This window comes from Bubalus bubalis, chromosome 4 (genome assembly GCF_019923935.1).
Source record: "Bubalus bubalis isolate 160015118507 breed Murrah chromosome 4, NDDB_SH_1, whole genome shotgun sequence".
Lineage (NCBI taxonomy): Eukaryota > Metazoa > Chordata > Mammalia > Artiodactyla > Bovidae > Bubalus > Bubalus bubalis.
This window is the reverse complement of record NC_059160.1, coordinates 77970264-77988689: the sequence shown is the minus strand read 5'-3', so window position 1 is coordinate 77988689 and position 18426 is coordinate 77970264. Positions and strand designations below refer to the sequence as shown.

At 37.0% G+C, this 18426-nt stretch overlaps 1 protein-coding gene across 5 annotated transcripts in view; it reads left to right on the top strand.

The window, feature by feature from the left end:
- Window positions 1-18426, top strand: part of CPNE8 (copine 8) — a 334767-nt gene that overhangs the window by 113983 nt on the left and 202358 nt on the right. For all 5 annotated transcript variants that reach the window (XM_025283977.3, XM_044941627.2, XM_006055240.4 and 2 more), the window contains one exon: window positions 9387-9450. In XM_025283977.3, coding sequence (XP_025139762.3) covers window positions 9387-9450 — 64 coding nt within the window. The remainder of the gene's footprint in view (window positions 1-9386; window positions 9451-18426) is intronic.

Below are 18426 nucleotides of genomic sequence, written 5' to 3'. Positions count from 1 at the left end.
TGTCTCTAAAAGTGTCATCATTTCTTTTCATTCTATTTTCTTTATTCTTCACTGTTTCAGTTATTTCCACCATTCTGTCTTCCACCTCAGTTACTCATTCTATTTATCTGTCTCTCCACTTATTTCTGAGATTGTGGATGATCTTTACTATTATTACTCTGAATTATTTTTAAGGTAGGTTTCTTATTTCCTCTTCATTTATTTAGGCTTATGCATTTCTACCATGTTCCTTCATCTGCTGCAAGTTTCTCTGTATTTTCATTTTGTTTAATTTACTGTGTCTGAGGTCTTCTTTTGCAGGCTGGAAGGTCATAGCTCCTCTTATTTGTGGAATCTGCTCCCTATGTGTGGGGTTGGGCCAGTGCCTTGTGAAGGTTTCCTGGCTGGGGGGACTTATGCCTGTGTTCTGGTGGATGGATCTGGATCTTGTCTCTCTGAAGGTCATTGTGTTGTACAGTAATGTGTTTTGGGGGTCTATGGGACTGGCATGGCTTTATGCAGACTTTCTGCTCATTGGTAACATTGTGTTGCTCCTTGGCTAAAGGTTTGGTGTAAGGCATCCGGTATTGGAGCTTTCTGGCCTTTTGGTGGGGCTTGGTGTTAGTTTTGATATCAATAATGATAAAATGATCTTGGTTTGTATCCAAGGCAATCCATTCAGCATCACTATACTCTAAGTATGCCCCAACCACTAATGCTGAACATGGTGAGATTAACCAGTTATAGGAAGACCTACAAGACCTTCTAGAACTATCATCAAAAAAAAAAAAAAAAGAAAAGAAAAAGATGTACTTTTCATTATAGGAGATTGGAATGCAAAGGTAGGTAGTCAGGTGATACCAGAAGTAACAGGGAAGTTTGGCCTTGGAGTACAAAGGGATTTGTACTTGGATTTGCCATAGGAATACAAAATAAATTTCTAAATTTAGTGAATAAACTATGTTCAACTTATCAATAGCATTGATATTTTCAAAGATATCCATCAAAAGCCCTCTATTAACAATTCATATTTAAATAGGATACCTACAAACCTGACTGACCTGAAACTGGCTTGTAATAAGAAAAACTTACAAGTAATTTTTCTCAACCTATAGGTGATAAAATTAAATGGTACAAAGTCCATATATATTAGCCTTGACATTCTCCTTTCCCAGTTTTAAACTAGCCAGTTGTTCCATGTCCAGATCTAACTGACTCATACAGGTTTCCCAGGAGACAGGTATGGTGGTCTGGTATTCCCATTTCTTTAAGATTTTTCAGTTTTTTGTGATTCACACAGCAAAGTCTTTAACATAGTCAATGAAGCAGAAGTAGATGATTTTCTAGAACTCCCTTGTCTCTCTATGATACGACAAATGTTGGCAATTTGATCTCCAGTTCCTCTACCTCTTCTAAAGCCAGATTGTATATCTCAAAGTTCTCAGTTCATGTATTGCTAAAGCCTTGCTTGGAAAACTTTGAGCATGACCTTCCTAGCATATGAAATGAGTGTAATTGAATGATACTTTCAACATCTTTGGCATTGCCCTTCTTTGGAACTAGAATGAATACTGAACTTTTCCAGTCCTGTGGCCACTGCTGAGTTTTCCAAATTGGCTGACATATTGAGGGCAGCACTTTAGCAGCATCACCTCTTAGGATTTTAAATAGCTCAGCTGGAATTCCATCACCTCAACTGCTGCTGCTGCTGCTGCTAAGTCACTTCAGTCGTGTCCGACTCTGTGCAACCCCATAGATGGCAGCCCACCAGGCTCCTCTGTCCCTGGGATTCTCCAGGCAAGAACACTGGAGTGGGTTGCCATTTCCTTCTCCAATGCATGAAAGTGAAAAGTGAAAGTGAAGTCGCTTCAGCCATGTCCGACTCTGTGCAACCCCATTGACGGCAGTCTACCAGGCTCCTCTGCCCATGGGATTTTCCAGGCAAGAGTACTGGAGTGGGTCATCATCTCAACTAGCTTTGTTTAAAGTAATCTTCCTAAGGTATCAGTTGACTTCCACACTTCAGGATGCCTGGTTATCCAGGTCATTAAGATCTTTTCTGTATAGTTCTTCTGTGTATTCTTTTCACCTTTTCTTAATCTCTTCTGCTTCTGTTAAGTCTTGAGTTCTTTGCTGACAAAGTTCTGTATAGTCAAAGCTATGGTTCAGTAGTCATGTACAAATTTGAGAGTTGGATCATAAAGAAGGCTAAGCGTTGAAGAATTGATGCTTTCAAATTTTTGTGCTAGAGAAGACTCTTGAGATTCCCTTGCACTGCAAGGAGATCACACCAGTCAATCCTAAAGGAAATCAACCCTGAATATTTATTGTAGTGACTGATGCTGAAGCTGAATTTCCAACTCTTTGGCCGCCTGATATCAAGAGCCAACTCACTGGAAAAGACTCTGATGCTGGGAAAGATTGAAGGCAAAAGGAGAAGGAACCAGCAGAGGTTGAGATGTTTGGATAGCATCATCAACTCAATGGGCATGAATCTGAGGAAATTCTTGGAGATAGTGAAAGATAGGGAAGCCTGGTGGCTGCAGTCCATGGGGTTACAAAGAGTCAGACATGACTTAGTGACAGAACGGTGCTCTGATTGATGTGAGGTAATACCTCACTGTAATTTTGGTTTGTATTTATCTAATAATTAATTAATAAGGAAATGGATCTTATAATTAGTGGATAAAGAAATGGAGAGGGAAATGGCAACCCCCTCCAGTGCTCTTGCCTGGAAAATCCCATGGATGGAGGGAGGAGCCTGGTAGGCTACAGTCCATTGGGGTTGCAAAGAGTCAGACACAACTGAGCGACTTCACTTTCACTTTGAATAATTAGTGATGTTGAGCATCTTTTCATGTTATTTTTTACTATCTCTATGTGTTGGAGAAATATCTATTTAGATCCTTTGCCCTATTTTGTTTAGGTTGTTTACTTATTTGATATTGAGTTGTTTGAGCTATTTGTGTATTTTGGAGATTAATGCCTTGTCAGTCACTTTGTGTGCATATATATTATTTTATTTTTTGATCCACCTCCTAGAATAATGAGAATAAAAATAAACAAATGGGACCTAATTAAATGTAAAAGCTTTTGAACCTCAAAGGAAACAGCAAACAAAATGAATATCTTTCTTATAAGCATATTCTCTTATAGAATCACAGTTCAAAAATCAAAATCAGGAAACTTTGCAAGAAAATAATGAAGTTATATACTCCACATCCTATATTCAAATTACACCAGTTGTCCCAATTTTTATAGCTATCATTCTCTAGTCTAGAATTTTAGTCAAAAATTGTACATTGAGTTTAGCTGTCCTAATTTTTGTCACTTTTAACCTAGAATACTCAGCCTGATTTTCTTTTTTTACCTTGCCTTGCTTTAAATAAGAACTTTAGCCTTACAAAAATTTTGAGAAAATACTGCAGAGAATTTTGCATATTCCTCACCCACTTTCCTTTAATATTCATATTTTGCATTGTGTGTGTATGTTCCTTGCTTAGTCGCATCTGATTCTTTGCAACCCCATAGACTTGTTACAAACCAGGCTCCTGTGTCCCTGGAATTCTCCATGCAAGAATACTGAAGTGGGTAACCATTACCATCTCTAGGGGAATCTTCCCAACCTAGGAATCAAACCCAGGTCTCCTGCATTGCAGGCAATTTCTTTACCCTCTGAACCATGAGGGAACCCAATATTTTACATTACTGTGGTATGTTTGTCACAATATACCAATGTTGCTACACTTCCCTCATAGCTCAGTTGGTAAAGAATCTGCCTGCAATGCAGGAGACTGGGGTTCCATTCCTGGGTCAGGAGCATCCTCTGGAGAAGGAAATGGCAACCCACTCCAGTATTTTTGCCTGGAGAATCCCATGGACAAAGGAGCCTGGCAGTCTATAGTCCATGGGGTTGCAAGAGTCAGACGTGACTTAGTGACTAAACCAAGCTACAGACTTTATTAGAGTTTCACTTGTTTTTCCATGAATGTCATTTTTCTATATCAGAATTCACTTCAGGATTCCTTTTTCCATGTAGTCATCCTCTCTCCTACTATTCTCTGTTATGTGACAATTTCTTAGTCTTTCCATGATTTGGATATCTTTGGCAGTTTGAGGAGTACTAGTCAGATATTTTGTAGAATGTTTTTCAAATTAGGATTGTCTAATATTTTTAATATGTCTAGATTGTGGTTATAAATTTGAAGGGCAAGATTACAGTGGTGTAATGCCCTTATTACATCATATCAGTGTTACATGATGTCAACGTGGCTTATCACTGGTGATTGTTAGCACTGATCACTGACCAATGTGGTACATATCAGGGTAGAATTGCTCAACATAATGGTATATCTGCCCTTTTGTTTGTATGGTCAGTTCTTAATGTATTTTTCATAGATGCATGCAATACTGAGATTATTGTATCTTCCTAATCGATTGAACCTTTTATTATTGTACAGTGATGATTTTCAGATATGTTTACCATTAATGTAGATACACTGGTTTGCAGTATTTATTTTTGTTTCCTTTAGTGTAACTTTCCATTTTTTAATTTTTCTAGATTTTAAAATTTTAATGTCTGTTTTAAATAGCTATGTATGAATTTTATTCTTTATATAGAATGACAGTTTTTGTTTTTAATCTGTAGCATTTAGTTCAACAGCTTCCCTGATGGCTCAGTGGTAAAGAATCCACCTGCAATGCAGGAGTTGTGAGTTTGATACCTGTCGGGATCATCTTGTCAGGAAGATCCCGTGAAGAAGGAAATGGCAAATCACTCAAGTATTCCTGCTGGGGAAGTCCCATCAACAGAGGAGGCTGGCGGGCTACAGTCCTATGAACAGAGGAGCCTGGCAGTCACAGAGTCAGACATGACTTAGCAGCTAAACAACAGCAATGACAGCATTTAGTGTATTAATGTGTATTTTTGTAACTGTTTCTCTGGATTTAATTTGATCACTTATTTAGTGCTTCTCATGTGCTCCACTGTTTTTTCTTTAGTGTCTTTGAAATTGCTTATATTTTTAAAACATCATTCCACAATCTTCCTTATCTTTTAGATATAAAGTCCTTAAGAATTGTAGTTTCCTAGGAATTTGTAAATATTTTATGTAACTTACCAAATTCTATTTACTTTAAAGCATCTTGTACTTTCTTCCTGAATAATAAAAGTGCATCAGGGGACTTTCACCTAAATTCTCAGTTTCCTGGTCAATGCTATCATCATTTTCATTTGTTATTTAAGTTTTTTAATATTACTACTATTGATTTATCAATAATATTAAGATTTTAAGTAAATATTTATTATATTTTTCACATTTACAACTTCCCTTATTATTTCTTCATTCGTCTCATGTTTGGTTATTCTCCTTCATCTTTCAGAAATTCCTGAACAAATGTGCTTGGCTATGTTTTTGTTGGTTTTTAGTTGCTAAGTCATGTCTCTTTTGTGACCCCATGGACTATAGGCCCCCAGATTCCTCTGTCCATGGGATATCCTAGGCAAGAGTTCTAGAGTGGGTTGCCATTTCCTTCTCCAAGGGATCTTCCCAACCCAGGAACTGAACTTATATCTCCTGCATAGTGAGGCAGATTCTTTACCACTGAGCCTCCACAGAAGCCCGTTCTTGACTATAAATTCACTCAATTCTATTTTGTTTAAAAATCTGAGGTGCATACTTGTTCTTAAAAGAGATATATACAGTCCTAGGGTAACGGTTATTTTCTTTTGAAACCATTCAAGAAATTTTTTTTCAATTGTCTTTTATCTTCCAATGCTCCTGCTCAGTAGTCAGCTCTAGTAGTCCTATTATTTTCTCCATATATTCTTGATTATTTTTATAGTTCTTTGCTAGTTCCTCATATTTCCATTCTTCTCTTTATGTTTTAGGTATAGTATACATACTTACAAGCTTCCCAGGTAGTGCTAGTGGTAAAGAACCTGCCTGCCAATGCAGGAGACATAAGAGACCCAGGTTCCATCCCTGGGTTGGGAAGGTCCCCTGGAGGAGGGCATGGCAACCCACTCCAGTATTCTTGCCTAGAGAATCCCATGGACAGAGGATCCTGGCAGGCTACAGTCCGTAGGGTCACAGAGTCTGACAGGACTGAATGTCAAGTATATTATGCATAGTCTTTTTAGTGTTTAAGTCTGTGTTAGATTTTGTAGCCTGCTTTCTCTGGAGACTCTAAAATATGGTACATTTTTTCTTTAGAGTTTTGAGATATTTTTAAATGATCTCACATATATTTTTACACTTTAATGTGATAGTATTTTGAGATGTAGTTTGAATGCAAACCCTTCCACAAAGATTTTTCGTTTACCAAGTAACTGTGATCACTTGAATTAAGCCAAATTCTCAGTTTGAAGTTTGCCACTACTCTAGTAGTGAAAATTAAGATGACAAGCCTGATTGAGGTCTGAATTACAAGACATTTTTTCTATTTCATTTATCACCACATTTTAAGGCATGGATTTATTTTGTAGATCCTGTCAAAGAGAATGTTTATGTCTAATTCATGCTACAATCAGGCAATATAGTCATTGTGATCCAAGCTTTATGCTGTGAAATTATTTATTTATTGAATTTCCCACCTTGTGAGTCCTTCCTCACCTTTTGGTGGGGAGGAGGGTTCTCATTTTTATGCCCTAAGGAGCCATGAAAAACAGGCGTAAGAGTAAAAACTCTAAGGTTTACTTCTGTTCATCTTTCTGGCTTTACATCTTCAGTTTCTGATTGGTCCTTACTTATTTTGATAGTTTTTCAGAGCATTTATAAATACTATTTGCAAATTTTATTCAGCATTTTAAATTATTTTCAGGTAGATGTTCAGTCAAGATGCTTTAGTTTGCCATAATAGTGAAAGTATAAATCTTGTGATTCACAAACAGAGACAGGAATTTTTTTTTAATTCAGCAGTATTATAAAAATTAACTGATTACTGATGATGGAAGGATACTAAAAATGATGTTTTAATTATTCTAAGAAAAAATGTGCAAGGATAAAGTAACTTACCTTTTAATCATAAAGATCTGGAGAAAATGTCACATGCAAACTGACATAGATTTTTGGAGATGAATCATATTTTTGAAGACAAAAACACTCATTTTATTCTAATTCAATAACCTGTAGTTCCCTAGAAAAGCAGAAGAGTCTGGACTATGATTTGTGACAGGAAAAAAGAAGCATGAAGTATACCTTTAGATCATTAGGATTAGTCTTTGAAAGATTCCCTCAGGTAAAGCAGGGAACTGTGAACATACCTTGCATTCTTCTTGTGCACTTTGCTTTTGGTGCCAGCAAGAAGTTTTTGAGCATAAATATTATATGCCATAGACATATAGAAAGAAAATTGAGAGGAAGTGTTGCTTTGCATAATTTTGCTTATGTATTATATACTTTCCTAAAACAATGAGTGCCTGTTATTAACAGATATTTAAACCTATTTTACAAGGGATTTATAGGATGAATTTTGCTCTAATAGAGTTTATAATCAACTTGAGGAAAGAGGGTTAAAAACATGGTATTGTAATAATTTAGGAAAAAATAAAGGCTAAACTTATGGAACTGGCTTTAAGTGCGATAGAAATGCAGAGAAGGCCAAGTTTTGTATGAGGTTGACTGGGATAAAGTTTCCTGGAACATGTAAAACTTCATCTGAGGATGTGTGGAGTTTGAGGCAGAATAGGGAAGAGTTTATTCTTACTATCTTCTGCTTGACCACGTTCAATTTACTTTGATTTATGGACCTAACGTTCCAGGTTCCTATGCTATACTGTTCTTTGTAGCTTCAGATTTTACTTTCATCTCCAGACATATCCACAAATGGGAGTTGTTTCTGCTTTGGCCCACCCACTTCATTCTTTCTGGGGCTATTTGTAGTTCTCTTCTGCTCTTCTCCAGTAGCATATTAGGCACGTTAAGACCTGGGGGACTCATCTTTTGGTGTCATATCTTAGCAACAGTTAGAACCCTGGTATGGAACAACTGATTCAATATTGAGAAAGGAGTATGACAGGGCTATCTGCTATCACCCTGTTTGTTTAACCTATACACTGAGCACATCATGAGAAATGCCAGGCTGGATGAGTTACAAGCTGAAATCAAGATAGGCAGGAGAAACATCAACATCCTCAGATATGCAGATGATACCACTCTAATGGCAGAAAGTGAAGAGGAACTAAAGAGCCTCTTGATGAGGGTGAAGGAAGAGAGTGAAAGAGTCAGCTTAAAACTATTTAAAAAACTAAGTTCATGGCATCCAGCCCTATTACTTCATGGCAAATAAAGGGGAAAAATGTGAAAGTAGTGACAGATTTCCTCTTCTTGGGCTCTGAAATCACTGCAGATGGTGACTGCAGCCATGAAATCAGAAGATATTTGCTTCTTGGCAGGAAAGCGATGACAAACCTAGACAGTGTGTTGAAAAGCAGAGACATTACTCTGCCAACAAACGTCTGTATAGTCAAGGCTATAATCTTCCCAGGGGTCATGTATGGTTTGAGAGCTGGACAGTAAAGAAAGTGAAGCACAGTAGAAGTAATGCCTTCAAACTGTGGTGCTGGAGAAGACACTTCAAAGTCCCTTGGACAGCAAGATCAAACCAGTCAGTTTTAAGGGAAATAAACCCTGAATACTAATTGGAAGGACTGATGCTGGGGCTGAAGCTCCAGTATTTTGGTCATCTGACTGGAACAGCTGACTCATTGGAGAAGTCCCTGATGCTGGGAAAGATTGAGGGCAGAGGAGAAGAGGGCGTCAGAGGATGAGATGGCTGGATGGCATCACTGAAGCAATAGACATGAACTTGGGCAAACTTTGGGAGATGGTGGGGGACAGGGAGGCCTGGCGTGTTGCAGTCCATGGGGTCGCAAAGAGTCAGACATGACTAGATGACTGAACAACAACAGGGAAGAGTTTTAACACACTGTAGTATGCTAAGGTGTAGAAATCGGCACAAAGGAAAAATAAGCCCAAATAAATAACCATATTGGAAGAAGAAAGAAATATTGAAAACCAAATTAGGAATACATTGTAATCACATAATAGATATCTTAGAAGTCATGGGAGAATATTTCTCATAGATATTGTGTTATATTGTATTAATTATCTATTATAAACAGTATGAAGCTATTGGAGATTCTTGGGCAAAGTACTGAAATGTTGAAAAGATTTATTAGTAAGTGTGAATCTATTAGTAAGTGTGGATCTATTAGTAAATGTGGTTTTATTAGTAGTAGGATAAACTCAGGTTTGAAACAGAATATATTTTATTAGAGCACAATTATTAGTAGTATGCTTTTTTTTGATTATATAAAAATAGCATATATACTTAATATTAATTTATTTTCTATATAATATTAATAGAAATATCATTGTGTTTAAATATGCTTTTTGTTGTTTTAGAGGAATTCCAGGGAAGAAATGTGGTACAATCATACTTACAGCAGAGGAATTAAACTGTTGCAGAGTAAGTAAATATTTCTTTGGATTAGACAGTAGTTCCAAAACTTCTTTGAAATGGTATTTCCAAACTATATTTAAATGATTTTTCTTGAGTGATTTTAGCAAAAATAATTAAAACTAAATTATATAATTCTATGATTCATAAAAATATTATTTTAGGTAGTACTTTAGCTAGAGAGGCTACATTCTATAGTCCAGTTTTAACAGTCTTTTTAATGAATAGAAATTGTTAAAATAAAACCTAATATCATTTTGGGGTGGCATTAATATAAGGAATTGTCAATTGTATTAGTTAAATTTTTGTAAAAATTTGAAGATTTTATATGTGATCCTGAAGAAATATTTCTAGTCAATTGTCTGTAACCATTTTGTGTAACATACTTGTTTTTCTGTATTTCTGACTGAATTAATTCAGTATTTATATGTGGGGTCATATTTTCTTAGCTTGGGAAGCCCACATTTATAGAAATAACCAGCTACCACTCCAACTGAGTGTAATGACAGAGAGTGTATATTTATTAATCTTAGAAAATGACTAGTTTTAGTTGTGATTTGTGGACCTAATCAGCTTTCATACTTCTTGTCTCTGAATTTGTATATGTGTATGATAATCTGTGTTTATGTGATGAAGGATACATATTCTTTATTGTGACATTAAAATGCTATTTTGACAAAATCTTGATATTATTTTGTATAACTGTGCTAATGAACAAACTATTTTAAGTTCTGTTTTGAAATAGGTGTAACATATCAAGGGCATAGATTGAGAGTATTGCCAGTCTGCATCTTAAACATATTTTGCTTTCAATTCTGTTGTTTAATTTGGAGAAACAGAAAACTATAAAGCTTGCATGCAAATGAAGTGGAATATGTTATTTAGTGATCTAGAGGCATTTTCACCACTCTTTATGAAAATAAAGCTTTAAAACATCTGAAATTTCCTTTCAATATATTTATTAATAATACTAATTATTTTTTACATATTTCCCATACTTAAAAATTATAGATCTAGAATTTTTTAATTTTTAGGAATCTTGACCTAACTTCACATATGCTTCCTACATTCTTATTCTTAGCTAAAGACACTGATAATCAGCATCAGTGAAATAATATAGCTGTGCTAGTAGAGTAGAAGAAACAAGTGTGTTCAAAGCAGTGATCATAGTTAACTTCAGAAGTGAGGATGTGTTTTATTTATTTTTTTAACTTTTTATTTTATATTGAAGTATAGCCAATTAACAATGTTGTGATAGTTTTAGTGGACAGCAAAGAGACTCAGCCATGTATATAAATGTTGCCATTCTCTTCCAGACTTCCCTACCATTCATGCTGCCACATAACAGTTGAGCAGAGTTCCCTGTGCTACATAATAGGACCTTGTTGATTTTCTATTTTAAATATAGCAGTGTGTACCTGTTGATCCCAAAATTCCTAAGTGTCCCTTCCCCCCACCCATCCCCCTAGCAACCATAAGTTAAGTCTGTGAGTCTGTTTCTATTTTGTAGATAAGTTCATTTGTATTATTTCCTTTTAGATTCCACATATAAGGGATGTCATAGAATGTTTCTCAGTCTCTGTCTGACTTAGTTCACTTAGCATGACAGTTTCTAAATTCATCCAAGTTTTAAGTATTTTATGGTACTTTAAAAGTATCAGGCATTATCACTTATAATTTGTCATGAAATAATTTTATTTCATATTAGAAATTATCAAATTGACAAGTACTTTCTTGAAAACACATTGCCAGTTGTTAGCTTGAGCATACAATGTAGAATCAGGACACCTAAATTTCAGTATGTCTCTTTCACTATTTGGCTGAGTGAAAAGTTTTGCAGCTTTAATTTCTACATTTTTAAACTGCTAAAAGACTTCATACAGGCGCACTTCATTTTATTGTGCTTCACTTTATTGCATAGTGCATATATTGTATTTTTTGCAAATTGAAGGACTGTCATAGACCTGTGGTGAAAAAGTCTTTTGGCACCATTTTTCCAGTAGTATTGCTCACTCTCATCTCTGTGTCACATTTTATTAGTTTTTTCAAAATATCAAAATTTCTCATTATAACGTTTGTTATAGTGATCTGTGATCAGGGGTCTTCAGTGTTGCTATTGTAATTGTTTTTGGGCACCAAAGAATTAATAAAAGTGTCTGTGCTGCCTGCTCCATGAACTGGCCATTCCCCCATCTCTCTCCCTCTTGCCAGGCATCCTTTTTCTCTGAGATACAACAATATAGTAGTTAGTTAATATCCCTATATCGGACATGACTGAGCGACTTCACTTTCGCTTTTCACTTTCATGCATTGGAGAAGGAAATGGCAACCCACACCAGTGTTCTTGCCTGGAGAATCCCGGGGATGGAAGAGCCTGGTGGGCTGCCGTCTATGGGGTTGCACGGAGTCAGACACGGCTGAAGCAACTTAGCAGCAGCAGCAGCATGCTCTATTAGTGAAACAATAAGGCCTGATTGACAGCATATCTGTTTACAACATGGTTTACTGGATTTTGTAAATTAATTAATTTTAATTGGAGGATAATTACTTTACAATATTATGATAGTTTCTGCCAAACATACAAGTTTCAGCCACGGGTATACATTTGTCTCCCCATCCTGAATCCCTCACCAACCTCCCTCCCCACCCCTATCCCTCCAGGTTGTCCCAGAGCACTGGCTCTGGGTGCCCTGCTTCATGCATCAAACTTGCACTGGTCATCTACTTTACATATGGTAATATAAATGATTCAATGCTATTCTCTCAAATCATCCTACCCTCGCCTTCTCCCACAGAGTCCAGAAGTCTGTTCTTTACATCTGTGTCTCTTTTGCTGCCCTGCATGTCGGATCATCACTACCAAATTTCTAAATTCCATATATATGTGCTAATATACAGTATTTGTCTTTTTCTTTCTGACTTTCTTCACTATGTATAATAGGCTCCAGTTTCATCCACCTGATTAGAACTGACTCAAATGTGTTCCTATTTATAGCTGAGTATTTAAGCCCAGGAGCTTCCCAGGTGGTGCTAGTGATAAAGAACTCGCCTGAAAATGCAGGAGACATAAGAGATCCAGGTTTGATCCCTAGGTTGGGAAGATCCCCTGGAGAAGTGCATAGAAACCCACTCCAGTATTCTTGCCTGGAGAATCCCGTGGACAGAGGAGCCTGCCAGTCTACAGTTCGTTCACAGCATCACACAGAGTCGGACATGACTGAAGTGATTTAGCACAGCACAGCACATTTAAGCCCACTGTTGTGACCTATTGCTCAGAAAAAAAAGGTTCCTTGCAAAATAATACTGCTTATTTACAATGCACCTGGCCACACAAGAGTTCTGATGGAGATATATGAGTTTGATGTTATTTTCATGCTTACTAACACACTAATTCTGCAAACCATGGCTCAAGGAGCAAGTTTGACTTTCAATTCCTGTTACTTAAGAAATAATACATTTCATAAAGTTATAGCTTCCACATTCCATAAAGTTATATGAAATAATACATTTCATAAAGTCATAGTGATTCCTCTAATAGATCTGGGCAAAGTCAGTTGAAAATCTTCTAAAAAGGATTCACCATTCTAGATGCCATTAAGAACATTCATAATTCATGGGGAGAGGCCTAGATATCAACATTAACAGGAGTTTGGAAGAAGTTGATTCCAACCCTCATAAGAGGATGACTTTGAGGGGCTTAAGACTTCAGTGGAGGAAGTAACTGATGATATTGTGAAAATGGCAAGAGAATTAGAATAGAAAGTGGAGCCTGAAGATATGACTAAATTGCTGTAATCTCATGATAAGGCTTGAACGGATGACAAGTTGCATCTTATGTATGAGCAAGGAAAGTGGGTTCTTCAGATGGAATCTACTGGTAAAGATGCTGTGAAGGTTATTGAAAGGACAACAAAGGTTGTAGAATATTATATGTACTTAGTTGACAAAGCAGCAGCATGATTTGTGTGGATTGACTTTGGTTTTGAAAGAAGTTCCAACTATGGGGAAAATGCTAGCAAATTGCTTTGCATGCTACAGGGAAATCAATCCTGAAAGGAAGAGTCAATTGATGGGGCAAATTTCATTGTTGTCTTATTCTAAGAAATCGCCACAGCCACCCCAAACTTCAAGAACCATCACCCTGATCAGCAAGCATCTGTCAACATCAAGTCAAGGCCCTCCACCAGCAAAAATATTGTGACTTGCTAAAGACTCAGATGATAGTTAGCATTTTTAGCAATTAAGTATTTTTGAATCAAGGTATGTACATTGTTTCCTTAGACATATGCTACTGAACACTTAGTAGACAAAGTAGTGTGAGCAATAACTTTTATGTGCACTGGGAAAGCAAAAAATTGATGTGACTTGCTTTATTGTGATAGTCACTTTATTGTGGTGGTCTGGAACAGAATCCACAATATCTTCGAGATGTGTATGTATCTCCCGCAGGTGGTTCTTTGCAGAATTAAAAAGGGACTGTATTTCTTTCTTGAGAGAGGAAAAGAGCTGGAGGAATCAGACACCCCAACTTCAGACTATGCTACAAAGCTGTAGTCATCAAAACAGTATGGTACTGGGACAGAAATAGACATATAGATCAAGGGAACAGGATAGAGAAAACAGAGACAAACCCACACACCTGTGCCCAATTAATGTATGAGAAAGGAGGTAAGACTATGCACTATGGGAAAGACAGTCTCTTCAACAAATGGTGCTGGGAAAACTGGACACTTACATGTAAAAATATGAAATTAGATCATTCCATACACAAAAATAAGCTCAAAATGGATCAAAGACCTAAATGTGAAACCAAACACTATGGAGTTTTATAGGCAGAACACTCACTGACATAAATTGCAGCAGTATCTTTGTCTGTCTCCCAGAGTAATGGGAAAGAAAACAAAGATAAACAGATGGGACCTACTTACACTCAAAAGCTTTTACACAGCGAAGAAAACAGTAAACAAAATGAAAAGATAACCCACAGATTGGGAGAAAATATTTGCAAATGAAATGACCCACAAGAGATTAGTCTCTAAGATTTACAAATAGCACATGAGGCTTAACATCATCTAAGCAAAGAACCCAAACAAAAAATGCACAGAAGACCTAGATAGCCAACAGGCAAATGAACAGATGTTCAACCTTGCTAATTATTGGAGAATATAAGTCAAACCTAGAATCAAAATGGATATCTTAAAAAAATCCACCAACAGTAAGTGCTAGAGAGGGTATTTCAAAAAGGGAACCCTCCCACACAGTTGGTGGAAATGTAAATTGCTACAGCCATTATGGATAACAGTATGGAGATTCCTTAAAAAACTAAATATAGAGCTATCATATAACCCTGCACTTCCATTCCTGGGCATATTTCCACAGAAAAACATTATCTGAAAAGGTACATACACTCCAATGTTCATCGCAAAACTTCTACAATAGCCAAGACGAGGAAACAACCTAAATGGCCATCAATGGAGAAATGGATAGAAAAGATATGGTACATATAAACAATGAAATATCACTCTGCCATTAAAAAAAATGAAATAATGCCATTTACAGAAACATGATGGATCTAGAGAGTGACATACTGAGTGAAGTCAGTCGGACAGAGAAGGAGAGATATTGTATTAAACCCCTTAGTTGTGGAATCTAAAAAGAAATGATACTAATGAACTTATTTACAACACAGAAACAGACACAGACTTAGAGAACCAACTTATGGTTGCTAGGGGAGAAGGATGGAGGAAAGCAATACTTAGAGAGTTGGAGATCAACATGTACACATTACTATATTAGAAATGGATATCCAAAAATGTCCTACTGTATTAAAAAAGGGGGGCATATTAGAGAAATGGATAAATTATAAATTTATACAAATGTTTACTTGTAGTGTGGTAATCCTAATTATGTCAACTTAGTATTCCATAGTTCATTTCAAATGCAACTTTTGTGATCAGTTCAGTTCAGTCGCTCAGTTGTGTCTGACTCTTTGCGACCCCATGAATCCCAGCACTCCAGGCCTCCCTGTCCATCACCAACTCCCGGAGTTCACCCAGACTCACGTCCATCGAGTCAGTGATGCCATCCAGCCATCTCATCCTCTGTCGTCCCCTTCTCCTCCTGCCCCCAATCCCTCCCAGCATCAGAGTCTTTTCCAATGAGTCAACTCTTCGCATCAGGTAGCCAAAGTACTGGAGTTTCAGCTTTAGCATCATTCCTTCCAAAGAAATCCCAGGGCTGATCTTCAGAAAGGACCGGTTGGATCTCCTTTCAGTTCAAGGGACTCTCAAGAGTCTTCTCCAACACCACAGTTCAAAGGCATCAATTCTTCGGCACTCAGCCTTCTTCACAGTCCAACTCTCACATCCATACATGACCATAGGAAAAAACCATAGCCTTCACTAGACGAACCTTTGTTAGCAAAGTAATATCTCTGCTTTTGAATATGCTATCTAGGTTGGTCATAACTTTCCTTCCAAGGAGTAAGCGTCTTTTAATTTCATGGCTGCAGTCACCATCTGCAGTGATTTTGGAGCCCAGAAAAATAAAGTCTGACACTGTTTCCACTGTTTCCCCATCTATTTCCCATGAAGTGATGGGACCAGATGCCATGATCTTCATTTTCTGAATGTTGAGCTTTAAGTCAACTTTTTCACTCTCCACTTTCACTTTCATCAAGAAGCTTTTTAGTTCCTCTTCACTTTCTGCCATAAGGGTGGTGTCATCTGCATATCTGAGGTTATTGATATTTCTCCCGGCAATCTTGATTCCAGCTTGTGCTTCTTCCAGCCCAGCATTTCTCATAATGTACTCTGCATATAAGTTAAATAAGCAGGGTGACAATATATAGCCTTGACGTACTCCTTTTCCTATTTGGAACCAGTCTGTTGTTCCATGTCCAGTTCTAACTTCCTGACCTGCATACAAATTTCTCAAGAGGCAGATCAGGTGGTCTGGTATTCCCGTCTCCTTCAGAATTTTCCACAGTTTATTGTGATCCACACAGTCAAAGGCTTTGGCATAGTCAATAAAGCAGAAATAGATGTTTTTCTGGAACTCTCTTGCTTTTTCCATGATCCAGCAGATGTTGGCATTTTGATCTCTGATTCCTCTGCCTTTTCTAAAACCAGCTTGAACATCAGGAAGTTCACGGTTCACATATTCCTGAAGCCTGGCTTGGAGAATTTTGAGCATTACTTTAGTAGCGTGTGAGATGAGTGCAATTGTGTGGTAGTTTGACCATTCTTTGGCATTGCCTTTCTTTGAGATTGGAATGAAAACTGACCTTTTCCAGTCCTGTGGCCACTGCTGAGTTTTCCAAATTTGTTGGCATATTGAGTGCAGCACTTTCACAGCATCATCTTTCAGGATTTGAAACAGCTCAACTGGAATTCTATCACCTCCACTAGCTTTGTTCATAGTGATGCTTTCTAAGGCCCACTTGACTTCACATTCCAGGATGTCTGGCTCTAGGTCAGTGATCACAAATTCTAGGATAGATATTAATTTTGAAGTCATATTGGAAATGTTTCCTCACTCAGTATTTTTAAATAGCTTCAAATCGTCCACAAATAGTATTTTTCATTCTGATTGATTTAACAATATTCACAAAATGTATAATATGCTATTCCATGGTAAGGAAGCTTGTAATAGAATGGCAAGAAAAATAGCAATAAGCAACCTCTGTCCTTTTATTCAACACACATGTATTTTTTGAAAACAATATACATTAATCAGATGATTCTGTAGGCAAATATTGATTCTACCATGGAGAATCTAATTTATATTGGGTGGAGGTAACTAAGACTCTGAGAAAATTCATTTTTAGCTTCAGTTCAGTTCAGTCTCAGTCGTATCCAACTCTTTGCGACCCCATGAATTGCAGCACACCAGGCCTCCCTGTCCATCACCAACTCCCAGAGTTCATGCAAACTCACATCCTTCGAGTCCGTGATGCCATCCAGCCATCTCATCTTCTGTCGTCCCCTTCTCCTCCTGCCCCCAGTCCCTCCCAACATCAGAGTCTTTTCCAATGAGTCAACTCTTCACATGAGGAGCCCCAAGTCATGATAAAGATTTCCAGCAGGACACGCAACTTATATGGGGCCTAAAGAGGGAAAGAGTGTATCTGGTGTGTTTCAGCAAGGGGAAATGACTGAAATAAAACTTTGTCAGATGAATATGGAAAAGGTTGCTCAGAGTTTTTTTGATGTTGAGCTTTTGTAGACTATGTTAAAGATTCTGTGCTTATCCAAAGGAAAGACTTGAATAATTTAAAGTTATGAACAAAATTATGTATTTTATGTTTTAAGTCTATTATTCTCCCTGCTGAATGGAGAATTGATTGGATAGGTCCAAGAGCAGAAGAGGGAGAAGTGAACAAATGCCACTGTGCATATCCAGGTGACTGAAGATTTGATAAATGTTTTAGAGATAGCATCTTGCAACTTGGAGATGAACTAGGTAAGAGGTCAGGAAAGGGAATAGGCAAGGACAACTTCCTTGAGCACTTTGGGTAGATGACGAGTCACTCATTGAATCTGGAAAAATTACAGAACAAGCTTGGTTTGAACTTGTTAGAAATGTGAAACATTTAAGTGCATTTCTCCATTAGGAAGTTTGTTACATTAGCATGGAGTATTAAAGAAAGTCTTAAAATTCTCTCAGGGTGCTTTAAGCATAAGAGTTTTTAAAAATGTAATGATGTTCTTGTATTTCTAAAAGTAAGTGAATGCTTGTGTTTTCCCCAGAAATTAGATTTCTTTTGTGTTTGATATAGATGGAATCTCTCCTGTTATTATCCTGAGTAATTACAAAAATATTTTCCACAAGTTTATATCATTTGGTGCATTGAAAGCAATATTTTATTTTGAGTTATTCATTTTCCAAACCTTATGAAATATAATTTGAAAAACGACAATTTGGTATTACATTTACCAATGTTCGGGCTTCCCAATTGGTGCTAGTGGTAAAGAAACCGCCTGC